The 25,694-nt window shown below is 53.0% G+C and overlaps 9 protein-coding genes across 9 annotated transcripts; 5 read left to right on the top strand and 4 right to left on the bottom strand.

The window, feature by feature from the left end:
* Positions 1-757: 757 nt before the first annotated feature.
* Positions 758-1,582, top strand: B0H18DRAFT_1130511 (uncharacterized protein; the record flags this gene model as incomplete). Its single annotated transcript, XM_048035482.1, has 3 exons — positions 758-951; positions 1,004-1,104; positions 1,161-1,582. 3 exons carry the CDS (start codon positions 758-760, stop codon positions 1,580-1,582), a joined length of 717 nt encoding a protein of 238 aa, XP_047884458.1.
* A 56-nt stretch (positions 1,583-1,638) lies between these two features.
* B0H18DRAFT_963627 (uncharacterized protein) lies at positions 1,639-3,165 on the bottom strand (the record flags this gene model as incomplete). Its single annotated transcript, XM_048043177.1, has 7 exons — positions 1,639-1,789; positions 1,849-1,958; positions 2,019-2,195; positions 2,260-2,388; positions 2,446-2,529; positions 2,604-2,720; positions 2,785-3,165. The coding sequence occupies 7 exons, from the start codon at positions 3,163-3,165 to the stop codon at positions 1,639-1,641; spliced, it is 1,149 nt and encodes a 382-aa protein (XP_047884459.1).
* A 1,017-nt stretch (positions 3,166-4,182) lies between these two features.
* B0H18DRAFT_1090055 (uncharacterized protein) lies at positions 4,183-10,784 on the top strand (the record flags this gene model as incomplete). Its single annotated transcript, XM_048032266.1, has 14 exons — positions 4,183-4,419; positions 4,486-4,515; positions 4,621-4,761; positions 4,821-5,282; positions 5,397-5,570; positions 5,632-5,974; positions 6,144-6,408; positions 7,387-7,391; positions 9,159-9,220; positions 9,291-9,684; positions 9,746-9,924; positions 9,975-10,154; positions 10,206-10,521; positions 10,615-10,784. 14 exons carry the CDS (start codon positions 4,183-4,185, stop codon positions 10,782-10,784), a joined length of 2,958 nt encoding a protein of 985 aa, XP_047884460.1.
* Positions 10,785-11,567: 783 nt separating this feature from the next.
* Positions 11,568-13,063, bottom strand: B0H18DRAFT_1111148 (uncharacterized protein; the record flags this gene model as incomplete). The annotated part of the gene is made up of 5 exons (XM_048032774.1): positions 12,664-13,063; positions 12,122-12,601; positions 11,983-12,086; positions 11,863-11,937; positions 11,568-11,774 (listed from the first exon to the last, which is right to left on the bottom strand). Exons 1-5 carry the CDS (start codon positions 12,869-12,871, stop codon positions 11,568-11,570), a joined length of 1,074 nt encoding a protein of 357 aa, XP_047884461.1. The 5' UTR covers positions 12,872-13,063.
* Positions 13,064-13,332: 269 nt separating this feature from the next.
* B0H18DRAFT_963631 (uncharacterized protein) lies at positions 13,333-14,686 on the top strand (the record flags this gene model as incomplete). Its single annotated transcript, XM_048043178.1, has 7 exons — positions 13,333-13,458; positions 13,604-13,706; positions 14,110-14,123; positions 14,213-14,342; positions 14,383-14,489; positions 14,572-14,595; positions 14,654-14,686. The coding sequence occupies 7 exons, from the start codon at positions 13,333-13,335 to the stop codon at positions 14,684-14,686; spliced, it is 537 nt and encodes a 178-aa protein (XP_047884462.1).
* An 880-nt stretch (positions 14,687-15,566) lies between these two features.
* B0H18DRAFT_896350 (uncharacterized protein) lies at positions 15,567-16,479 on the bottom strand (the record flags this gene model as incomplete). The annotated part of the gene is made up of 3 exons (XM_048041418.1): positions 15,567-15,774; positions 15,966-16,155; positions 16,356-16,479. Coding segments are annotated over 3 exons (522 nt in total), but the record flags the coding sequence as incomplete, so codon positions are not given.
* Positions 16,480-18,693: 2,214 nt separating this feature from the next.
* On the top strand, positions 18,694-19,232 carry B0H18DRAFT_1071647 (uncharacterized protein). Its single transcript, XM_048031215.1, has one exon. The coding sequence runs from the start codon at positions 18,790-18,792 to the stop codon at positions 19,126-19,128; it is 339 nt and encodes a 112-aa protein (XP_047884464.1). The 5' UTR covers positions 18,694-18,789; the 3' UTR covers positions 19,129-19,232.
* A 1,882-nt stretch (positions 19,233-21,114) lies between these two features.
* B0H18DRAFT_504560 (uncharacterized protein) lies at positions 21,115-22,669 on the bottom strand. The gene is made up of 4 exons (XM_048038349.1): positions 22,585-22,669; positions 22,375-22,527; positions 22,094-22,323; positions 21,115-22,040 (listed from the first exon to the last, which is right to left on the bottom strand). Exons 2-4 carry the CDS (start codon positions 22,449-22,451, stop codon positions 21,220-21,222), a joined length of 1,128 nt encoding a protein of 375 aa, XP_047884465.1. The 5' UTR covers positions 22,452-22,527; positions 22,585-22,669; the 3' UTR covers positions 21,115-21,219.
* Positions 22,670-23,764: 1,095 nt separating this feature from the next.
* On the top strand, positions 23,765-25,412 carry B0H18DRAFT_1111152 (uncharacterized protein). The gene is made up of 6 exons (XM_048032775.1): positions 23,765-24,346; positions 24,441-24,558; positions 24,786-24,807; positions 24,889-25,238; positions 25,298-25,325; positions 25,396-25,412. Exons 1-4 carry the CDS (start codon positions 23,815-23,817, stop codon positions 25,141-25,143), a joined length of 927 nt encoding a protein of 308 aa, XP_047884466.1. The 5' UTR covers positions 23,765-23,814; the 3' UTR covers positions 25,144-25,238; positions 25,298-25,325; positions 25,396-25,412.
* The last annotated feature ends 282 nt before the right edge of the window (positions 25,413-25,694 follow it).

Below are 25,694 nucleotides of genomic sequence, written 5' to 3' on the forward strand. Positions count from 1 at the left end.
TTCCACCTCTTGAGTGACGCTCAGCCTGAGTGCCTCCGTGCCCTTCGTGGGTGGTGTCGCTGCCGCGCAGCTGCTGAGTTGTGCGCAGCGCATTGGCGAGGGCCGTCTGCAGTGCGGGGTCGTCGCTCGCCCGGGGGGGCAGGGCATGCCCCAGACCACTGCAGGTATACCCGGTGCGCAGCTGGCTGCACGCAAGTATTGCGCGCCGCGGGTGACTTCGCGAGTGGGCGAGGATAGTGAAGGTTTGGTATGACCGGCTTCAGCGAGGCAGGAGGGTGCGAGGTGCGAGGGTGTTGTGCCACTGCTGGGCCATGAGCGAAGCGGTGAATGAGGAATAAGGAACTAATCTGAGTGATCATACATAACTCACAGCGCGATCATGCCCCAACACTGATATGGCTGAGCCACGGAGCGGACAGCTTGAGGATCAACGGTGATGATGCGCATCATCACAGTGAACCCCTCAAGTTGTCCCTCCAAAAGCGCCGCACATAGCGTGCGTGGAGGACTGACAACATCTTTGAAGTCGTCGTGGGCACCGGTGCAGAGGGATCAGCGTGGAGGTTGTCAAAGGTGAGGGAGAGGACTTGTTGTTTCAGTGGTATCACCGCCACGCAGCAAGGAGGTCGGAGCCAGGACGTGGCAAGGTCTCGGAGAGTTGGTGAAGTTCAGTATCACATGATCTACAGCCGCAGGACGGAGCCGCCACTGAGATCGCACCGTCGACTTTTTTTCTCTGTTGGCTTTGCTCGAGAAGATGCCTCCGAGGCCAGAAAACAACCATAATCGGTTTGATAACCTCAGAGACTATAATTTGAAGCCCCAAGTGGAGTCGCAAACCTGGGACTCTCAGGTGACTCTGGTTGAAGATGCGCCCAGTGCGCCGACTGCCAGTCGACGTCTTCCGACCCATCGCCAGGCAGCCACAAGGGCGAAGGTGTCAATCACAAGGTGAGAATAAATATGGAATGAGTTATGGGTCGCTCATATCAATCTTCAACAGTCATTTTGAGCCGGGCGGTGCGCTGCACTCACAGACAACAGAGACACAGTGGATGGATGGCATCAGCTCCACGTCGAACCGGGCTTCATCTCCAGATGGTGGTACGACTTCTTAATGTATTACTGTCTATAATGTTCATGGCTCAATTGCTTGTCAGCTCACGAGAACAATAAAAAGACAGCCAATGTACAGGAAGAGGAAGAAGATGAAGATCAAGTGTCCGTGCATCAGGATAGCGATGACCGCGAGTCCACGCCCGATGGTGATTATATATCTACGATCCACACCCATTTGGCCACGAATAACTGGGGTATAGACATCAAGCTCGAGAACTTGGATCTCCTTGAAGCTCGACTCAATGATGCGCTGGCCGAGTCTGCGTATCATCGCATGCGTGCAGCTGCACTGAGTTTCCAGGTACAGCAACTCACCCGTGCTCTGCGCACTGCACGTAATACATTGGGACGTGCCCCGAGTGTCTCCGATGAGGATGCACGGGAAGGACATTCTGGTGATGGAGATGCGGAGGATGCATCGGGCTCGGAGATACCCCTCAAACGTAGCAGGAAATGTATGTAATGACTTTCATTTGAACACTTTTCAACATCTATCACGACCTTCATTCTCATGGGCTATCAGCCTTCAGCCTGCATGTTCTCGGCGCGTCCGGTTTGCAGAACTTGATCAATTTCGGTCTGGCTGACCGACGCCTTGATGCGATCAACATGTTCCCAGTTTTTACACGGGAATAGCTGGCGATCGCGTTTGAGTACCTGCGTCATGAAGCTATGCCATTTTTCGGTTGGCGATACATCACAATGTAAAGGACAGTCCGAATGACGCACTAAGACAATGCATCGTCTTCGTAATCCAGATCCTTGCGAACCTTCATGAGTTCATCGTCGGCGTGTTTCCAGTACGTCTCCACTGAGCCGTGCTCGAAATGAACAGAGCGCTATACAGTCCAAGAGTGATTCATGAGTGAGGGAGTGCGTCATGCAATGGTGCAACTCACCAGGAAAGCGATCCGGGTGCAAAATTGCGGTGTGACATTGATGTTCGTACCTGAAGGTATCTTCTTGGTGCCGATCTTGAGCAGAGATTTGCATAATTTGACTATGTCGTGGCCACTGCTCAAGGGAGAGTCGTCTTCGGTTGCAAGGACTTCCTTGCGGTCGTAAGATGCAGCAATCTGCATATCAACGAGACAGTGAGTGAGCCATGTGGGCCAGTACGCAGAAGTTTAGCAACTGTACCGCCTTCTTCATTTCGGACTTCCTCTGTGTCAGCCGGCCGCGTGCATAGTGTAACAGCTTGTCCCATTTTCCATCCTCATCTTCGTCAACTGTCGCTGACAAGCCCCATCGTTTACGCTTAATGATGAGCTGCCAGTGCACGAATTTAGCAGATCTTCGACACATACAAGTCTTTAGGATACTCACCGCAAGTTGATCAAGTGGTCCTTGATCATACGCTGCGATCTGCGGCGAGAAGAGGATGCGGATTGCATACTTATCGATTTCGGCCTACCAATTCAAAAATCACATCACGAACATCCAATATCAATGTACGACAGACTCGGAGACAACATTTGACGTACCTCAACGCGTTCAGGTATAGTCCACAGTTCGTTGGCCACGACCGTGTTCGACTCAATGAGTTGTTTGATGGACATCATAGCGCCGAAGGCCATTACTTCCCGCTCGACGTTGCGAGCCTATGTGTCCAAGTCACGTACATGTTAGACTGTTGAAAGACTCGCGAGGTGGTCCAGTGCACACCTCAATGAAGCGTCGCAGCGCTACTTTCGCATCACCCTTCAACTGGAACATCGAGGCAACGGGGTCCAGAAATTGCAACTGGTTGCGAGGGTGTGATGTCCGCTCTCGCAGCGCTGCGAGGGCATCAGGAACACGGAGAGCCGGGTCAATGGCTGACATCTCCCTGTCGGAATGCTGTACTGGCTCGATGGGCTCCATATCCACGTCGGCATCCTCGGGTCTGTCCAAATTTTGAGCGGCATCTGTAGGGCCATCTGTGCTGCTCCCGGTGGCTTCGCCTTCGGGCCCTGGGACTGTCCACAGTGAGCCATGGTTAATTGAACCTGGGAGAATACGAGGAGGTGTGGCACTTGAACGCAGCTCAGCCATAGAGCGAACCATGTTCGCAGCAGGCTGTGCAGTGGAACCGTCAATGGGAGGCAGAGACAGGGAGAGTGGCGCAACATTGACTGATGACTCACCAAACCAGGGGCAGAGATCGTGATCGACTGGACGATCGGGTGAACCTGAGCTCAGCTCGATTTTAAGCTGCTTCTTGCATTCTTCTTTGACGACCTCTGCCAGTCTGCAGCAAAGCACATGGCCCCACAAAAGAAGGAGCTCCCGGCATGTATGTGCATGCCATTCATATTAATAATTGTCTTACCTCGAGCACTCATTTTGTCAGGCTTCAGTGAACGCGACGGCGGAAATATTCACTGTGGGCCCTGCTCTCAATTTGCTGGAAAACCCTGTGTATTTCAGCGCAAAGGTCTTGCTCGTCATGAAGGCTCACCTCAACACAAGGGATCATTGCTGAAATCTGCAGATGCTGAGCGTCTCCTCGCTGCACAGCAACTCAGAGCAGCTCGCGATCTCAGTGCTGCATCCTTAGCACGTGCTCCAAGTGCAGTCGGGAACTCACAGACAATCAGCCAACAGGCCTCATTGCACGACACGGATCCGCTTGCGTCCACAAGCTTCGTCGACGGTCTCATGTATGACGGAGAGGGTAACACCATCATGTTTTCCGCGGGTCCGAGAGAGACAGAGCACGATCGCCTCTGGCGTTCACTGGATGATGTGATGTCGATGAATATGTTTGGGAACAGTACACCTGCATGGAGTGATTCAATTGCACCTCATGCTGAAGACGATGCCACGAGAACGAACATAGACATACAGTTTGACAACCTCGGTATGTAAGCCGTTCGATGTCCCCGAATGATACTTGCTGACTGCGAGTTGTTCATCCAGGGTTGTCAGATGATGAAGAAGACGATATCAGTGACGATGAAGGTGGTGGGGCACAATATGCAGGGCCAGCAGAGTCTAAAGGACCCTGGTATCCGCATGGATCAAAAGTGGTAAGAGTCTCCTGGGAGTCTCCGAGACGTGCAATGATGGATCCCGAAATAGATGTTCATCCTCGATATGCTCGATAATCTCCCACGTCTCAGGCTGTCAAGTGATCACTTCAAAGTCGTACTTTGGGCGCTGCGGGAATTGGGTGTTTCAGGAGTGCCGACATTCAGCAAGTTTCGTAAAACCCAAGACCACCTGAATCATCAGACCTGCGGCGTACACACCGATGTCAAACACTCACCTCAAGGGGACATTTTCTATCAGAACCGAGTGTCTGACTTGTTAGCCTTGGTATGTGTGCAGATTATTAGTGAGCGCATTTGGAGGGCGACTCGGAACTGACTCACAGTGTCATAGGATTATGCCAATCCTCAGACGAGGCCACATGTCGAAATCTACCCCATCAGGACATCGACAATAAGTGAGACGTACCATACTAAATGACTCGTACATGACATGGATCCCGAACTGCACACACCAATGTGGGCCCAGGGACACACACACTGGTACATCGGAGAGCTCGCAATGCTCGCGTCGGGCAAGCTGGTTATTCCACATACATGGTACCGCTACCAATCACAGGGTGAGGTGTACGGTGAAGGCTACGAAGTCATGGTCACCGATTCTGAGCAAGTGAGTGAGACATTCAGCTACAATATGCGACACACCCTCATTCACGACCTCGTGTCAAGGGGGGCGACACACAGTTTGATGTCCGGCTTGACACGCTCGTTGAGTTCAAGACTTCTGACCTCCATATCAACTATCCCGAGCTGGAAAGCAACGGGCTTGGCAACAGGCTGTCCTGTGAGTCGCACGATCAGTACAAACAGACAATCAAGTTTGATGATCGTCTGATTTACTTACTGCGCACGCCCGCCACAATCTCAGGCCCATTACCCAAGGGTATCTACAATGGGTGCAATCCTCTGCGGGACATAGCGAAGGGTCGCCGAATGTACACGAGCTATGTGAAGGCCTGGGGTGATGACGTGTCAGGAAACAAGAGCAAGCAATACAATGAACACACGAACATATACCTTGCACATGCCAATCTACCGCACACGAAACTATCCCAAGAATATTTCGTCCGCTTCTGCTCGACTTCACCGCATGCAAATGCCGGCGCCCAATTTGATGCAATGGTCGACTCGGTAACGTCAGATTTTTGAATCGTCAACATGATTCATTCAAATTCTTACTGACCAATTCCCAACTCTAGAGGCGCAAACACCTGGCATCCCGCATTTGACTGTGAAGTTCAAGAGGAGGTTCTTTTTCGTGTGATTCCTTGCCTGTTTCCTGCCGACAATCCACAACAATCGGAGAATTGCTCTCACATTGGTTTACATGGGAACATGTGGTGTCGGCGCTGCAAGCTCGGAGGGTCTGAAAAGGAACGCGAAACTGATCAGAACTATCATGCGCATTTCGATGTTGATGTGCGTAGCGATGTTATTTGACACATACCACTGAATGTCTACTCATACGACTACCATGAAGCCCAACAATCTCCGTACTGCCCAACAGACGAGAGACGACGTACTGACGCAGATTCGATTAGCAGCCCTCGGTGTCAAGAAAGACGTTACACAGCGACAAACGGAAACAGGTACCAAGGACAAGCTTGCCGAACATTGGATCAAGATCCTTCTCGATCGGGCACGCGATGAACAGCAGCGTCGTATCACAACCCCTGCTACTGCTGATGCCCGGTTGAAGGGTGTTCATGGCGGGAATCGTACACAAGTTGTCCTTGTAATCAAGAAAGAGATTCAAGCCGAGTTGCTTGAGTGGGTCGTCACACAGCCACCCGAGACATACAACAAGCTCCCACCCGAGTCACGTACGTTGTATTCTCACTGCAGTAGTACGAGGAGCTCTAATGGTGCCTCAGCTCTACGCAATCAGTTGCGACCTGGAGAGCATTTCAACTCTCTGTTATCACTTGAAGGTGAGGTTTACGTTGGTCATCTCCAGAGGAATATAGTGAACAATTTATGTTGCCTTTCTAGGTATCGATATCCACCGCGAAACACCTGTCGAACTCCTACATACGTACTTGCTTGGTCAAGACAAGTATGTGTGGCATTTCACACACTCAAGCTGGTCGCCGAAACAGTTCGAAATGTTCGCTGTGCGGCTACAATCGTCCTCGGTTGATGGCCTTAATATTCTGCCGATACGTGCTCGCTACATCATACAGTACAAAGACAATCTGATTGGAAAGCACTTCAAGGCCCTCCAGCAGCTCGGAATCTTTCATCTCGACGACACTATGTGCCCAAAACATCAGCAAATGTGCACGTTACTTAGCACGTCTTGACGGACCTTACGAGCCTTCACGTCTTAGATTCTTGCTTGAAAATCACTTACTCTCCTTGCGTACTTGATCAAACGAGCGCGAAATAGTAAGGATAGAAGTAAGCAGATATTAAGCATGAGTAAGGAACATCGTACAATCAAGTATGTAATCACTTTCTGGCGAATGCAATCCTCGAAGTCTGCATAATGATTATCGAGGCAGCTGAGACACGGACCACCGAATAGTATATAGATTCGTCGAGGAGGGTACATTACATCTGGCCAGTTCCTCTACTAATATGCTACCATTGTCTCGTCGTATAATACGAAAAGCCCACCTTGTGAGCACGCATTCTGTGCTAATACTGATTGCTGTAGAGTCATCGTCACCCGACGAGAGCGAGCGAGTTGACGGGCGAGCCACCGAACGTGCGATTCGCGAACGTGTGGGGCAAGTACACGGGCGATCGTGCGTGAATGAGCAAGCGGATGGGCGGGCGAGTGTGTGAGCGAACGGCGAGCAAGTGGGCAAGACCTGAGGTACTGATCTAATTCAGTTCGTGGTGCACTCTGTGACTTTCGTCGCGCAAGGTGGCAGTCGCAGGCACATAAGACGTACCGCGACCTAGGCGCGATGCCCCGTTATGGTTGTTCGAAGAGCGCACGACAAGCACGATGACTCGGATCACTGTGCTGCCTTATACCCCGTAGACCGCACCGCGGTCTCGTCATTCGCAAGTTGTGACGATGTTAGACACGCCGGGGACGCTCGTCGGCAACATCCTCACCTGGAAATCAGCTCAGCGTGTCCGCTGCGTGACATGCGGCCGTAGATGAGTGTTCGAACGTGCAGCTACACGTCTGAATCGCATGCAATGTCTGAACCGTAGAACGAATGCCCCATGTCCACTGCTGGCAGCGTGCACAGCGTTCTTCTCGTTACGTCGCTGGCAGCTCAGGTACTGGAATGTGGGGTCTGGAAGAAGACTCGGAGACAAGATGAGCATTTCAATTCAAGAGGACATACCTGCAGATCTCGAGCCTTCTGACCGCTTTCTGTACTCGCTACACCCTTACTTCTCAATGCTCTCCTGTATTCCCAATCGTGCGAGTCGGCACGGCCAGATTGCGGGTCGCCAGAGCCGCGAGAAGTGAGAAGAGGTGGGAAGTGGCGAGTGGAGACCCAGGTGAACGGCGTAACGGGTGAAAGCGCGGCAAGGCAAGTCAAGAGTCTGGGACAGTGGGCAGGAGCGAGGGCTAGTACTTGGCGGCCTCGTAGTTATGTTTCCGAGCAGTTCATGGACGAAGCTGGACGACGTACGCTTGCTGATGAAGGTTGAAAAATGGCGCAGTCGTTTCCGTGCTAAGTGCCACAGCGGCTTGCCCTAAACGGAAATCCAATCAGACTTCGATGACACGTCGCCCGCAATGCTCAAGCGCTCAACGTCAACGTCCTCCAACCCAACATTTGACCGTCCAACGTCCAACGCGCAAGTCCAATCGCAACGTCCAACGTTCTGGTGCATGGCATATGCATCCCAAGTCACGGTTCCTCATTAAATGCACAGATATGGAGCGGCATGGCGCGCAGCGGCGCCGCAGCCTCGAGTCATTGCACGGCTCGAGATACAAAGGTGAGTACAGCCCTTCAAGCTTCAAGTCTCCTGCCGAACCTGTCGCTAGAGAACACCGAGCACCAGATAATACTGCGCGCGCGCACAACGCCTGACTCGGAGGAGCCTGTGCTTGCCTGCCCGCTCGCTCGCCCTCTTGTCCATCGATCTGTACATTCTTGCCTATTCGCGCGCTCGCCTTCTCACTAGCTCACCGCGCTCGCCTTCTCGATAGCTCTCTGCCCTCGCCTTCTCGTCAGCTCGCTCTCTCACTAGCTTGCACCCGCCCGCCTGCTCTTGCCTGCCCACCTTCGCTCAATCGCTAGCTCACTCACTCGTTTGCCCTCTACCCGCCCTCGCCCTCCTTGCTATGTCGCCCGCGCTGCAACTCACCCTTGCTTTCTCGTTGGCTTAGCTCGCTCGCCTGCCTGCTCGCTCGCCCATGCACTCAATGGCCCATTGCCGTCGCCTTCTCGCCCGCTCTCCCTCACGCTCTCGTCATCGCCCTCTTACCCGCCTGCGGCCTGCCCGCTTTTCTGTCTGCCTACCCACCCGTTTGCCTGTCCACATACCTGCACTCACTCTCACCCACAACCCTTTTAGCATGCACCGCCTCTCGCCCGCGCTCCCGTGCACCCGTTCGGCCAGCCAGCCGCCCACGCACGCAACTGTCCACGCAATTGCCCATGGACCTACCTACTTGCCCGCGGATCGGCTCTCTGTATGGTCATTGGTGCCCATGCCCAGCTCGTGTACGCCAGTGAATACAGTAGTATATTGTAATTCCATACGACAGACCTGTACACTGTAGAATGAATTGGCATATTTCCGGAATATATTTGTGTCCCATGGAACGATTTGAATGGATAGATCGATGTTCTTGAAGGCCACTTGATCCACGATTACAAGTCTTAATGTCAGCTTAGCACACGACTTAGTCGAGCTTGATTAAGACAGTTCAAGTAGCACGCCCCTTAATAAGAAATGGTACCTCGTTAATTAAGCACGATCACTTATTCACTGAATGCCCTTGATCGACTTATTAAGGTGTTTAAGCCCAGAATAAGCAACGTGCACATTTGCTGATGCAACTTGTCCGGGAACTCTGGAAAGCAACAGGAGAGCTCGGCGCGCTTCTCTGGTTCACCGAGATAGAAGATATGGATATGTACTTGGTATAACTTAACCTGCTTTTACCTTGTACAAATGATCGTTCCACTGACTCGGACGTCAAATGATGTTTAGGCTGATCTCAAAACACTCATAGCAAATGTCCTCGACATCTGGTCGCAGATCGACCCAAAACGAATCTTCGTCAAGCCGAAACTCCATCTTCTGCTGCACCTTCTCTTCGACATTCGGGATCAGGGTCCAGCCGGACTATATGCAACTGAGATATTCGAATGCTTTAACGCGATCTTCCGAATGTGCAGTGTCCTTTCCAACCACCAGGCCCCGAGTCGCGACATCGCATGGGCGTGCGCTGACATGGATCGCTTCAAGCACCAGGTCAGTGGTGGATGGTGGAAGGATCCTTCTGGCAAATTCGTCCAGGCTGGCGAACGTGTGCGCCGTTACTTTGACAACGACGACGTTCAACGACGACTTGGACATGCATCCCAGGCATCTTCCCCACCTGGTATGCTCTCGTTTTACTGCCCTATGCTGCATAAAATTGCTACAGTTCGAATACTGCCCAGGTACGATACATCGCAGGAAGACTGAATCCCAGATCACGACCTGGGAGGCTGTATCGTCCGATAATCAGCAGCACGATGACAAGTACAGTCCTCAATCACAATGGTTCACTTGCCTCTCTGTCATCGCGCGCACCGGAGATGTCTGCCGAGTCGGCTCATGGATTTTCTACGACTTCAAGGTACGGCATTCACATTAAACTCGGCTGTCATTAACACAATATTTCCATAGGCTGATACAACACGTGTCGGGCGTATCAAGGCGATCCTACAACCGACCACTGGACCCGCAAACCAAGACGACACGATCATCGTAGAACAATTCTCCTTGGCTAACAGCCGGCACCCCCATTTCGGTATGCCAGAGCTATTCAAGATCGACATCAATAACCTGAATTGTGTCAGTCCATCAGTAAGTCTTGTATTTTGTGGGCGCGCGCATGCACTGACGTCACCTTGGAAGGACGTCATCAGTGTCGTGAACGTTCAGCATAACTGCATCGACGGAGGGTGTGAACCTACAGGACGAAAACGACGAAAGCAGGAGCGAACACTCACGGAGATCGAAGAGCCATACATCGAGCACAAAGACGACACGCGGTACATCATCAACACGCATGCACTGCACAACGCGGCCCTTCTCCGCAAAATCCTCCCTCGACACCTTACTGCTCCCATTCCATACATCGACCCAGAATTGCGTGAAGCCGCACATCACCGGATGGCCGCATCCCTCAGGGCTGTCCAGGACGTGCGACGAACCAAGGAGGCAGAGGCGCGTGTCGAGAAGAAGAAGGCCGCAGCGGCAGCGAAGCAAACCCCTAGCGTTACCCCGAATAACCCAATCATAGCGAGTGCTACATCGAATGCAGCGCCCTCAGCAAGTACGTCGGGATCTCATCTCGACGAAACCCTTCCGAGTCAGTCTACGAACTCTAGGCCGGCGGCGCCGCGCCCCCAGCCACGGAAACGAGCACGTTTAGAAAGTACGACGGAGTGTCGAGACAGCGAAGGAGGAGATGGGCAGGCAATGCAGAGCTGAAAAAAGTGAGTTCATAGCCAGATAGATGTTAGTAGCTCGTCTCATGATTGCTCCCGGAGGTGTAGCATGCGAGCTGTGGGTTCGTCATTGGACAAGGACATGCGCCATCCGGCATCGGTGCGCGTCGTGCGCTATACATATAGAACGATCATTGTACACTTATGTAATTCTTACCACGCATATGCATTACTCGCCATACACTCGTCTCGTCTGACGATACACCGCCATGTTCGAGTCCGAGTGGATGGCACTCACTGAGCACGGGCCTTCGAGTCGGATCGAGTCAGAGCCCCCATATGTCTCTTTGGTCTGTCATTCTTGTATTTACATTGACTATTGCTTGGCTACTTTGGAGTCCCATTGATACGCGCAATCTCAAAAGTGAGAGACGGACTCGCGCAGAGCAGACCGCAAGGCTACGCCCGGATCGGGCAAGCGCCCGTAGAAGCCTTGCGCCTGCGTGAACAAATCGAATTATCCTCTTTGCTCATTAGGTCCTGCACAAATTTACACGTCAATGAGTGATTAGTATGACCTCAGTTGACCTGCTAAAACTGTTGAAACTACGAAAAGAGAAGGTCAAGGCTGTAGAACCCATATTGTCGATGTCGGTGGTCTTGCGCGCTGACAGCTTACATAAGCCTATCGGTACAAGGCAGTCCAGCCCGCTGTGTACAGACGGACTTGAGGTAGCAGCCACAACAGTCACACAACGACATAGGTATGATCAGCAAGCTGGAAGAGGGCGCGATCTAATGTGGCATACATCTAGACTGTCTACCATTATACACATCCACCACCCATCTCGCTCACACCTCGACGCGAATTGGCGGTGTAGTCGGGCATCGCCATCGTCTCCGTGTCAACGTACGAGAAGTGGTCCGCGAAATGGGTTTGGAAGAGCCAGGGCCCCGTATCCAATGCCTCTTGTCCTGGAACACTTTTGTGTGGAATGTACGGCAGGCGTCGCCCTGTGCCGGACTTGCGCATCTAGTCCGAGTCAACGTTAGAGTAACAGGAAAAATTGCGATCGCTCTGATGCAAGTATTCGTGTCGTATAATCCGAACGTCTACTTACACGAGTTTTGGTCTCATTGTTCGACTGGTACTCGCGGAGAGGACACATCACAGCCTGAGTATGTGTGTCGTGTTCCTGAAGAGGCACCTGAGAGCAATTGATCGGACGAGGAGGACGTACGGTGTGCCTATACTCAGCAGACAGATGCGCCTCAATTAACATTGATTCCTCTCCCTCGTCGATGAAGAAAATAGTCGTGTTGAATTGTCGCGCCCAGGGCGGGACTTGTTTAGCGGCGGCGACCATGGGAGATGAGCACCTAGCAGCACGAGGTACTGCGTGCAGTCCTTCAGAGTTACGAGCGACACTGGCACGCTGACGGCGAGGCCGTTAGTGGTATACGCCTGCGAAGGCGGAGAGTGCGAGTCCGGGAGGGGATCAAGGTCACGGTGTCGGATGTTCGGGAGCAGCGGATACGCGTTGAGATCGTCAGAAGACATTCGCAGGCATCGTCGGGCGACACTTCTCTTGTCGATTCCTGTGTACGAAAGGCGGCGGGTGCACTGAGAGCAGTGAGAGTCTGTGGCGCGACGAGTCAGTCGCTCTGACGCGTCTGTGGCTGCAGCCCGGCTCTTGCCGACGCGTTCATGGACGACTCGCACGGCGGCGGTCAGTCGCTGAGCACCCTCCAAGTTGCCAGACAAGTCCTCTATCCTCTCTTCCGGCTGCTTCGTAACCTTTCCGTTGGTGTACGCCTGGGCAAGACGCGCGCCTTCCTCCCGTGAAAAGTCTTGACCACCTGAATCGTCCCAGCTTAGCTTACGACTCGACCTTGCGTCTGAAGACCCTCTGTTCATCTACGGCTCTCTGGGTTCTCGGTCTTTTGATTGGGCCCACCGAGCCTCTCTACGACCCTAGCGAGCCCACGCTCGAGTCCGTTGGCCCTACTAGATGAGCCAGTTTGAACGCAGCAACGCGACTCCCCCACCACCATCGCGCCGCCACGCTTCGAGTCGACGGAGAGCGACGTTGTAGGACGGAGGGTGAGTGGATCATGTTGACAGCACATTGATTCGCCGATGATCTGTACGTCTACGTTGTACTACGTTGTAAGTCGTGCTGGTCCGCTTCTCTGTCCGTCTGCGTTCGCGCGCGCATATATGCGACTCATGCCTTTGACATCGTCCTTTTTCGCGCTAATATCCCCGGCACATAAAATCCCCGTGTACATGCGCCGTTGCCTTACAACAATTGCTGTATGCGTCTTTCTGATTCTGTCTACTCTCTAGCGAACACTTCGTCACCGAGAACGTACGGGCCGCATACACTCACTAGGCATCGCTACAAGTACTGTGAGTGACCCTCCCGTCGACATCGAATAACCGATTGTTTGCTAACGGTATCATTCACAGAGACTGATTTGTATCACGTCGAATGCACGCATCGACTCCTTCGGCCCTCTTCTCAGCCACGCAGCCATCCGACGCGCCCTCCGCTTTGCATCTCCAGCACATGGTCAGTGAGCCACAAATGCACGCACTCAACTCCCAGCGGTACACCGTCGACGACTCGCGCTCGGTCGCAGAGCCTCCGTATGCAGGAGAACAAGGCGCGACTGCTGACCGGGCGAAGTCATCGGTGTTGACGGTATTCCAGGTGAGCCTTGCTTTCGTTTGACCGTTTGACCGTTTGCGCGGTGGAGCGAGACCTGACGTGTCGTCTGGCTGGTCGTCACCACCCCGATCCTTCCTCACTGCGTCTGCGTTCGTAGTAACGCTTGTGCACCTCGTCCTGGGCCCAGACTTTGTACGAGAAGGACGCTCGAAGGACGCTCCTGCTGTCTGTTCACCTCTCAACGAGTGCGAGGTGCTTCTTGCCCGCTCGTACCGATCCCGCTGACCCCGGTTCGTCAAGCCCCTAGCTTACACCACTGTAGCACGCGCGTCATTACATCTTCTCTTCGCACACATCCCTCCGTCTTGCACTCCCGTTACGCGGAGGGCTCAGGCTGACTACGTTTTTCCTACAGATTCAACTGACCACGACGTCCGATACCTGCATGCGAAGAGGCTGAAATCAACGGAGGGTCGTACCTCCGTTATGATGCTACTGAACTGCGCTTAGTTGGCTACATTCTCGTGAGGTCGGCCCCCGTCCCGCCAATGGCCTAGAATCAGACGGGTTGGGTCGACGTCTGCACAGGAGCAGTCCCGCCTGCGTACATCCCGCGGAAACCGGGCGCGTAGACCGGCGCGGATCATGCAGTGCCGGACTATGAGAGGCGCGGTCTATCTGTGTGTATCACAGCGAGAGCAAGAGATGTAAGTCGGAGATTATTATGATGACCATACGTTGTCTGATCGACGCGTTCACCTCGTATCGCTCAGCGAGACGCACACTCTTGCACCAGGCATGGACACGCGGAAGGCAACATCGGCACTTGGGTGTTTCGCCTGACGAGATGTACGGCATAGCCATCGGCCTCAGCGACGATACCTACGCCACAATTTACAGGGCTACTCAGCGCCCTGCATCGACACGTATATCAGTGACGTGCTTCACGTGAACGGGCACGTTCAGTTTTGTCTCCGTTGCACGAATTTGCTCGGTACGAGAGTGGAGGCAAAACCGTGTACATCTGGTGTAGGAACGATCGGGCGGACATATCTGGTGGCTCCACGACGCGTGTGAGTGTCAGCGAGTGCGTGTCATCGTCTCTCTGTGTTTGTTTGGTTTGTCTGAGGTTGTGTTCTGTTTTATTGCCTACAGCAGTGTTATGCTGCGGTCAGGTCTGTGAGTCCATGCATGTCCAGTGTTCCCCTCTGCTGTAGCTCCTAACCATGTCAACCAGCATGATTCTGGACTTCCTCAACAATGTAATTAGCATCCAATGGTGTAGTTACCAAATAAAAGCCAAAACTGTGCACATTTTGATGTAACAAAGGACAATAATTATAAGCAATGTTAGTCAATATGGTTACAAATGATCCATGCATTCAAGAATACTGGTGGAGTCCATAGCCATTCAAACATAATACAAATTGAACACAATAAATACAGAAAACCCAAGCATCTATAGTGAAGACAGTTCCAGAAAATAGCATGAGCCATTTTGTGAATGTCCTGCATTCTGCTGGTTGATGCTGAAAGCCAGTGATTATACCAGGTCTCCCAGCATGACATCTTCTCCTTGGGTGCCCTCAGCTATGGTATCACTGTGGACAACCTCTACTTCATCTACCCCATCTTGGATGTCTTCATCAATTTCTTCTTCACCTTCCATGTCTTCATCAAGGAAGTCATCCTCATCCTCATTGAAGATGACTTGGCCACCAAGGCTATTTGGGTCTGAGAAGTGGAGATCAGACATGGAGGCTTCAGAGGTTGTCCCCTGGGATGAGTTTGCTGTGCTGCGGAGGTTGATGAAGAAGCGGGACAAGATTACTGCTGTGAAACTGGAATATTGACAATGCTACATGAGATGTTCCATGGGTCCTTGTATGGTCTATCATAGCTCACCTAGTGGGGAATGCAGCAAAGACATAAAATGTCTGGTCATGAGCAGTGGATGAGAAAATGGGAAAGAAGACCAAGGCACTATAGTGAGACTGCACCTACCTCTGAGTAAACAGACACAATAGCCAAGACATCCAGGACAAGCAGTCCTCTACCAGAGGACATGTAATAAGAATTTGGGTGTGTGGCTGGTCATGATCATCCTCACCCAAAGTAAATAGTTCCTGAGGATAACTGAGTATATGTGTTCAATGTATAGTGTCTGACTTACCATCACGAAGTAGCAATGTTACCAGTGTGGTGTTTTGACCAGCTGCACCGGCTAGTTTCTTCACTGTCAAAGTGTGATACCATGTTGCTCCCAAGACAAGGATGTTTGCTGTGAAGACCACAATTGTAGAAGCAACAGCGACTGGTGAAGCCCACATGAGTTTTGAGATCACCAGACAAGGGAACCTCACTTACAACTGACCCAAGACCATTGTGATTACTAACATTAGGATGTCAGAATCATTTGTAACAATGACTTACCCACTGTCAAACTTGAGTTTGGGCACAGTCAATACACATCCAACCTGAGGGGCATTGATTGCAGTGGTCATGACCATTGTATACTGAAAGCCCATGTGAGTGCAACTATACTACACCAATCAGCATGGATGCATACTATGTCTTGCACAATCCCTGGAATGGCCACTGCAAAAATGAGTGAAGGAAGCTGCCAATGCCTTCCATTGATGGCATAGACACGCAAAGCTGAAATTGCTGAGATCATGGGGTCAGGCCACATTATCAGCCACTGGCATGTCAATAGAGTACATGCCTGATATGACAATGCTGAGCACAATGTAAGCCCCATAATTGGTGTAGTACCAGATTTCATCACTGCAAGAATATAAGAATGAATAGAGAAGCAGTTTTGATACTGGTTGCAAACCTCTGTAATGTCACATCAATCAGTAGCGGTTGGGTGTCATTCATGAGGCATAAACAAACTTTGCAGCCTAGGGCAACCTCAAATCCGAATTGAGATATACCAAAGATCATGGTTGATGAATGCATAAGTGCAAGCAACACTGATGGAATGGACAGCTTGCGGTTCCACAAGAACTTGACTTGTTGGTCAAATGTCAAGCAAAAGTCAAACAAGTAGAAGCCTAAGATTGCCTCAATATCTGCAGGAATTAGGAATGAGAAGACTCACATAGTGATGCTATGTATGCACAATCATCAGTGAATCTTGTTGGTAAAGCCAGCATGAGTATTCAGCCATAGAGTATGAGTAAATGCTTACACAATGTTGAATGCATCTTGAAGCTCTTGTACACTGGCAGATGTGCTGTTGCTCATAGTGAGTGCAGATATAGTGTATGAGACTCTTGTGTACTCTTATATATATACCATATACTGCATCAATGAGTTGCAATGTTCCAATCTGCTATCAGGACAATTGGGAAATTCAAGGTCCTTGACTTGTTTGATATGTGAAATGAAGTGGCCTAATCACATATCATGCATGTTATGCATGTGGGCCTGATCAGAGCTCATGATGTGTGGATCCAAACTAAGCATCAAACAGCAACAGTGGACAATTGATGATATTGCATGGATTGTTCACAACCTCAACACAGCTTGTTGTACCAATACTGCATTGCTAGAATATGAACAGCCATTATCTCGACTCTCAACCCAGACATGGTGGTTTTGCCTATGACTGTCACCAAAATCCGACACTGCTAACCTTGTTCTACCCCACATGGCGAGAGGGTGGCAGTGCACCTCTGAGTCCTCCACTGTAAGCTTCATTGTAGAGCACACAGTAACAACGAACACCTACTAAGAAAGATAACTGAGCCATATCACAGACTTTGCACAGGCATATCTGGCATCTGTCCTGGCTTTCGCCTCGGCTCCACAATCACATCTGCCAATATAGGCTCAGGTTGCGTGTTTACGGACATACCATCAATGTGCGTGGCCACAATACAGTACGGCATACGCAGCGATTGGCAAGACGGATCCTCGGATATCGCACGACGTACCGCGGAGCGACATCATCACCTATACCTGTGCATTACCGCCATTCATCACGGATGCAATGCGACCTCACCTGCTAGCGAAGGCTTCCCGTCGGTCAAGGCCAAGCCGGCGCGAGGGTCGGAAGATGCAAGGTCTAGCCGAGCAACATGAGTGTACAAGCTGTCGCCGACTTGAATCCAACTAGCATGGCCATAGAACGCGTCGAGCGACAAGTCTGCGCCGGGGGTTGGCAGCATCGCTAAGTGGTGAATGTGCCCGAGAAAGCTGTTGGTGGCGTGTCCTCGAGACCGATGATTAGTTCGGGACACTGGCAAAACTGAGATACTGGGAGTGATCGACAGCAGACAGGAGACTCACCTCAGATGAATGCGGTGCAGCGGATGGAAAGATCTGTTGTACAGCCTCATCAGCGCGCTTCGGCGCAAGGAAAGGAAACGCCGCCTTCTGCCTTCGTGTTCGATGCGTGCGCCGGTGTATCCAGAAAGGCATATCGAGAACGTAACTCAATCCGAGGTGAGAATCAGTCGGAGAAAAGCTGTGAGTAACTCACCAACGAACGGTGCATTGCCATGATGTGTTGTCCCGACGACCCCGAGCGTGAAGCCACGCCAGAAAGCAACTCTATCGAACCCTGCGATCTCAGCTTCGGACGTTCCTTGTATCGTCTCACGCAAGTGATCAGCATTCGTTCGCATGAGTCCCAGTTCTGGAGACGTACACTGCAGGTTTGGGCATAGCTCCGAGATGGAGATTGAAACCGGACACCGCGAGACGTCGCCCGAGTTCACGGAAATGGAAGGAGTCTATCTAGACTGGTAAGCAGTAAAATTCATGTTGTTGCCAGTGACCGAGGAAGGGCGATACGTCTGCGGACAAGGCCGTCTGAAGGCATTGGTCCATGGCCATTAGTCCGGGTCACTGTGTCCAGGTATGCCGGTGATGGAAATGTACCGGAGAGGCAAGCGAGTTGAGACGGGTCCCGCATGCGACTGAGTATGCAGCAGGGCTCGGTGCACAGGATGGTCAGCTCGACCTGCAAGGCGTACGACGTCAGTCAGACTGATCAAAGCGGGAAGCAAACGCGTCTGTGGCTGAAGGTCGGCTTTCGCCGAGGAGGAAGTACGCGTCCGCCCGCCAACCGTCCGCACCTTCGTGCCCTCTCGTAAGCTCTCACCATGTCCGCGCCTCGCTGCCTCCATCGCAAGCGCATACAAAGATGACTCTCGAGCCAATGATGCCCAATTTATAACTGGCTCGTACACCGCACTACATATCTCCCGCCGGTACCCCTCGCAACCGACGCGCGATATCCAAGAGCTCGGCCAGCTGTTTTTCGCAGGACGGAGGGTTCAATAAAGTACATCAGCTTGCTCAGCATAGGCCCAAAGTAAGTGATTATTGTCCGGTCTGCTGTCCGCTCGTGCCCACGCAATGCGTACGCATGTTCTGATGCTTCGCGGATTGCACCGCGCGTGGTCGTGGTCGCCCACGTTATCAAATATATCCTCAGGCTGGCACCTCACAACTTCTTCGCAACCTACCCCGAATCTGTCCCGCTCGCCCTGTACACAACACATGCGTACGCTCCTCGCCCGTCCCGTGCGCAGCGCGACCGGCGTACCGGGGCTACCGCAGATACGAACGCTTGCCGGTCCCGCGACAGCTGGTGTATTGGGCAGTGCGAGACGCGGAGGTCAGGACGAAAGTGGGAGCATGAACGCGTGCATCTGCAGTACGATGGGAGGTGGATCACCACCCAAGTCTACTTGATATGTGGCTGCTCGGCCACGCCTACGTCTCGTCAAGGGCCGGTTGTTGGCAATGACATGTGCGGTGCTTACTTAGTATTCCATACGACAAATGATTAGAACACGAATGTCATGGTTGTTCCACATCACATCGGCGTGACAGGTTCCTCCGTTGGGCTTCAACGTTCAACCATTGAGGTGAGATTCTCTGTATATACGCGCAATCAACGCGCAACAACTGATCCATCTCCAGGCAGTCAACCTACGGAATGTGACGGGCTCACTGGGAGCCCATCGATCATCTCTGTGTCGCCCAGGTATGATGTGTTGTTCGTGGCAGTACATCGAATTGCATGACTGACTCGTACACAATCACAATTGCGCTCCGACGGAAGATCCAGATGACCGGGAATAACTCACATAATTTGCATAGCGTGTGCACCTTATTGACCGACCATACGAAGCCATAATCAGTAACTGGTATACTCGTCTAGACTGATGGTACACTCACAGCATCCGAGGACAGTCGCGCGTAGCTTGTTACCGATGCATCGCCCTCACATACTGCATATCATGCGAGATGTTACAATGGTTGAATTAACGGACCAAGACTCACCGAACAACGGCCGCTACGCACCATCGTGACGGCCCAGGCTGCGCGGGTGTTGGCTCACCGTCGCAACGACCACCATTCCAGGGTCAACGAGTTGACGTGGTACTGTGAAGGAACAACAACGGTTGCTCGCGCTTGAGCTCGTGGCTGATTAGTTCTGGTTCGACCGCGCAACGCGAGCTACTGGGCGTGTTGGAGGTAAGTAACTAAAACGGGTGCTCAACATCCTTGGTCGGTCCATCCTGTTGACAGTTCAGTCAAATATCTCTACGACAGGGATGGATACGTACTTGCGATGGAGAGTTCTCATGTCACATATAGCGCACCGGCAGGACCGAGCGATCACAGCGAGGAGGACCCGGTGTAGCCGCATGTTCTATGGGTAATGGCGGTGATCAAGAGCAGAATGTCTGGGGAGGAAATTAGATATAGATGGTTCGACTAGCGCAAGTCTAACATCAGGGCACTAAGCCAAGCGGATACCGTGCTCACCTAGACTACGTGCCGCGACTACCGCCTTCGTCACAGCCTATGTCGAGAACGACACCCTCTCGTCTACTCACACAGGTGAGGGCCAGCCGCGACAAAGCCAGCATGTGAAAAACCATGATGCGCGCGTCCTGGCAGACGATGGCTACGCAAAGATGAGGCATGCAGACGATGTCGCTCGAGACAAAGGCGACGCGAGTACACGTAGGGCACGACTAGGCCGGAGGTCCTTCGGACTTGTACCTGTGCTGCCGCGGGCGCATCGTGACATTGTGCATCGTCTGCCCGCTCACCGTCTGCACATTTGCGCGTGCATACACTCGTGCTTCAAGCGGACCGCACGGATAGTCTCCGAGGTCGTCCTGCGAGTAGGATAGCCTAAGTCGAGCGAGGCTTCTCGCTATACGCGGATTGCTGTGTACGAAAGGCGACGGCTCCGCAGAGAGTAGTGAGAATACTTATGTAGTGCGATGGGTCCGAGTCGTCGCGCTCAGACGCGTCTGTGGCTGAAGCTCGGTTCTTGCCGACGCGTTCACCGCTGTGCTGGACTCGGACGACTCGCACTGCGGCAGTACTTACTTGCTCCGAATATGCATTCTCTGGTGTGACTAAGAGTGATTCGGATGTGTCGCTAGACATAGGCGTGAAACTACACACGAGTAGCGATCTCTGGTCAGACGAAGTGACGTAGCGGTACACCCCCAAGATGCGCGCGTCGTAGCCCAGTGTTGCGAATTGAATCTACCTAAGTACTGTATGTAGAATTGTTCCCGTGCGCTCATAACCGGCACTCCCACCGAGCCAATACCGGGCCATATACAGTTACTGCTCGGGATGTTTGACATGCATGCTATGCATGAACAATGCTTGATTGATCCTCAAAGTCCCAAGCACGCACGAGTGAGTCTTCACGTTACGATTCACATTACAAGCAATGCGCAACAATGTACACGATGCGTACGACAGGCAGAGATACATCGTACAGCGCCACGATCATGCTACGCTGTCCGCTCAGTCAAGCTCATCTGCCTCGAAGCCGCGCTCGAACAGCCCGCCGTCGAGGTCATACTCCCGGGGACGGTGTTGGCCTCTCGCCCCCTGCCCAGCGCCTCCGTTCGGATGCGGGTGAGACGGACCAGACGTGGAGGGAGAGAGGCTCTGCATCTGCTCCCGCTCCCGCCTCCGCGCCTGCATCTGCCCCCGCAAGAACCCCCCCACCACCCGATTCTGCTCTTGCAGGTGCCCCAGGCTCTGGGCACTCGCAGCGCCCTGCTTCGGCTTTTCAGGGCTTTTACGCGCCTCGAGGTCCCGAGAGAGGAGGTCGTCGTAGTAGCCGCGCTCCATCAGTGCGTCTTGGAGTTCACGCTCGACCATGGAGGCATCCTCGGTCGTGCGCCCGAACAGCTCGCCGTCGAGGTCATACTCCCGGGGACGGTGTTGGCCTCCCCCCCTCTGCCCGGCGCCGCCACTCTGTTGCGGGCGAGACGGACCAGGTCGAGTCCCCTGGCCAAAAATCTGAGTCGGCCTGTCATGACCCTGGGCCATACCGTGCTCAAATGCCCTCAACTGACCCTCCCTCAACTCCTTCCGCCTCTGAGCAGCGTCCGGCTTCGGCTTTTCAGGGTTTTTACGCGCCTCGAGGTCTCGGGAGAGGAGGTCGTCGTAGTAGCCGCGCTCCATCAGTGCGTCTTGGAGCGCACGCTCAACCATGGAGGCATCCTCGGTCGCGCGCCCGAACAGCCCGCCGTCGAGGTCATACTCCCGGGAACGGTGTTGGCCTCCTCCCGCCCCCTGCCCGGCGCCGCCGTTCGGATGCGGGTGAGACGGGTTTGCTGCTTCATTGTGAGTCCACGCGCGGAGTCCTGAACCCGGGCCAGACACTCACGCAAGCGCTTCCCCTTCTCCTCCTCCCTACCGGCCTGCCGCTGCCGCCACTGGCCCATTGTCATCCGCCTCTGCCCCTGGGCACTCGCAGTGGCCTGCTTCGGCACTGCCTTGTCAGGGTCTTTACGCGCCTCGAGGTCCCGCGAGAGGATGTCGTCGTAGTAGCCGCGCCCCATCAGTACGTCTTGGAGCTCGCGCTCGCTGACCATGGAGGCATCCTCGGTCGCACGACTGTTGTTGTATGCTCAGCCATGAGATCAAAATCAATAGCGAGGCACTCACATGGTGACCGGATGAGCGAGTGCGGGAGCTGTGGCCACCGCCAAAAGGACAGTAGAGGCGAGTGTAGAGTAGCGCATGTTGTCTTGTATGTGCTGGGGTCGTTATCAAGGATTTCGGCGGGAAGAACGTGAGTCGTAAAACAATAGAGCGAGGCTGGAGGGGTGCAAATGGTAAGTGCAATATTGACTCTATTACCGTCGGAAGACTTACTTGCCGGCAACCTACTCGGTGAACTCGAAAGGAGAAGATGAGCTGGAGGATACGACAGGCATGGGTCTCCTTTTATATGCTGGTATGCGTGGCCCCGGCACCGACTTGCGATCAAGCAGTGATCCCAAGATCCTGCGCTGGTCATATGCGATCAGGTCCATCGCAGGCGTACATGAGGCAGCCTTGATCTCATATTGCTAGTACCAGTGGGTACTGTACGGGCTTTACTAGCACTTTTAGCGGGATCAATACACCAGATACGACGGTGAGAAGACGGACCTGTACATGTTGAGCTTAGGTTGTGATGGTGCATAGCATGCATGCATATTGCATCATGGTGAATAGTGCTAGTAGGGATCAATCCCAGCCTTCGGAGGGTATACAAGGGTTAGTACATAGATCCAGCGCAAGCCCTGTGCCGGCTGTAAGCGAGAGCAAGTCTTTGGCGAACAAGATCAAAATTGCGCCGTTGAGTTGCGTGGCGTCACCGATTTGCGGGGCATAACGGAGCGGGTCACGAGCCAGATGGCAATATGCCTGAGATTTCGGCATAAGCGAAGATACCGCGCGTATACAGCGACATGTCAACCACTGACCTACACACTGCGCGGGCAAATAGATATGCAGTCAGCGCCATGTTACGGGACGGATGTGTTATTCACAGTGTAAGGTCCAATGCGGGCGGTCCCGTATGTTGCTCAGGGCGAGGAGTCGGGGAAGACTGAATGAGAAGGAACCGGGATTGCAGACGCCCTGAGGAGCGCGACGCCGCGGCGGCGGAGGGTGGCGACCTCCTGAGTCCTCGATGGCCGCACACATGGAGTTGAACTCGGCTGGCGAAGAGTGCACCAAGAGGGATCGAACCTGAATGTACGGAGGTCATCATAAGCCAACAGAGTGTCGAGTCGGGAATGTGATGTAGGCGAGGGGAAACATCACAACAACCGATGGCGACATAGTTCACGAAAACAGTGAATATATGTGAGGGCGCGGACGGGCAATCAATCAGACAAGCAGGACGTACAGTGCACCTATACTCAGCAAATGAATGCGCCGTAAGATCATTGGTTTCTCTCCTTCGTCGACGAAGAAGCTCGCCGTGTTGAAACGTTGCGTGTAGGCTACTCGTCTGTCCCTCAGAATGGCCAGCCGAGCGCGGCTTGACCATGGGAGACAAGCAACCAACGATACGAGGTAGGACGGCGTGCGGACCAATCGAGTTTGCGAGCAATGCAAGTACGGAGGGAGAGTGTCATTCAAGCCGTTAGTATGCGCCTGCGAAGGCGGAGAGTGCTCATCCGGGAGGTGGTCAAGGTGTCGTACGTTCGGGAGCAGCGGACAAACATTGGAGTCGTCAGAAGGCACTCGCAGACATCGCCAGGCGATGAAGTTCTCCTTATCCGCGGATTGCTGTGTACGAAAGGCAGTGGCTCCGCAGAGAGCAGTGAGAGCATGTGGGGGGACGGGTCGGTGGTCGCTCTGACGCGTCTGTGGCTGAAGCTCGGCTGTTGCCGACGCATTCACCACCGCCGTGCTGGACGACGACGCCTCTTGGACGACTCGCACCGCGGCGGTCACTCGCTGAGACAATGTCCACTCTCCCGGCTGATTGATTGTCTTTCCGCTGTATTACGCTCACTACACCTGGGGAGGATGCGCGGCTTTCCCCGATTAAAGTTCTTGTACGCGCGGATCGTTCATGATTCGATCCCGAACTCGACTCTCATACCTGAGCTACGCCTGCAAAGGCTTCGAGAGGGCAGTAAGTAACGCACACCTCCCTTTTTGCATTGCATTGACTGCGAGTCATACATTGTAGTTGATTGGATGCCCGTCCTCACACATGACACGCTCAGGACACTTCGCCGAGATAGACCACCAGTCTGAGACTGTTACCTCTCCGTTTATTGGTAAGAGCGCAGTATCTAGCCATCTGCGGAGACGACTCATGAAACACTGTGCCATCATGCGCTGGTACGTTCTACGTTGTAGGAGGTGCACCGCGCTCGCTCGCTCGCCACCACCATCTACTATCTCCTACCGCCCGACGAGAAGCGTGGGGTTTTCCATATGAACAAATCGGCAGTATGGATCGTTCCTGTCCGATGGTCTTTCTTGAGTATACAGGGAAATTTGCTAACTCCTATACTATTGGACTTTGCACGTTTTACACCTCATAACCGTCCTTCAACGCCCGGCAGCCCGCCCAAGCTCGAGAAGAAGGTACGCACACCATTTCGTCAATACCCTGTACAAGGCTTCATCATAGTTATGCCTATCGCCCATCATTGCTCAGGTTTTGAGCCCGAACATACAAGCGGGCGAAGTTCTCTAACTACTCGTTCCCTCCGGGATCTGGAAGATGTCTCACCTCCTACCCGACCATCTGTCTGCCGCCGCCGACCCCGAGAAGACCACGTAGGCTGTCTAATCACGGAGGTCGTCTTTCCCGGGTTCGCCTGGGAAGACCACGCGTTCCTGACGCGGACAGAGCTCGAGAAGCTGTACGGAGGCTCGGACAAAGGTAAAGAGTGGGCCGCGTATGTGAAGAATGGATGAGTTTCCTTGTTGGTCACTCTCCCATGATTTGCTGTAGAGTGCGTAACAAGGCACGTCCTCCCTTTTGTTGGTCGGTCTGGACAAGTTGTGTACAGGTGTGTGCCAAAAGCGGCTCGACCACAGACGGTGCGGATCTAACTGAACAACGTCAAAGTCGAGCTTTACTGGGTTTTATGATTGAGGTGCGTCTAAATATAGTCGCGACTCGTAGCTGTTGTCTTGTTTTTTTACGCTGACAATTACCTCCGTCAGCGGCAACCCACGATTCCGTGACAGATCGAGGGCGCTGTACGATTGCACTCAGTCTCAGGGTTGCTACTACCGAGGTACAGCGAGACAAAAGGTATCGCGCGCGATTGTTATCCGCGTCGCTATGAGTGATTGTGGATGGGACACCGCGTTTCGTGACTCGTGCCACCAGAGACCATTCCACGGTGGTATATAACCCTAGGAGCAAACCGCCAGTAGACATACCGTGTCCCGTTCCCTCTACGCTACAGATAAGCTTCAACGAGAAATGCTGCTCAAGCCAACCAACAGGTGAGCGCATG

Source organism: Fomitopsis serialis (genome assembly GCF_022376445.1).
Source record: "Fomitopsis serialis strain Sig1Antser10 chromosome Unknown B0H18scaffold_513, whole genome shotgun sequence".
NCBI lineage: Eukaryota > Fungi > Basidiomycota > Agaricomycetes > Polyporales > Fomitopsidaceae > Fomitopsis > Fomitopsis serialis.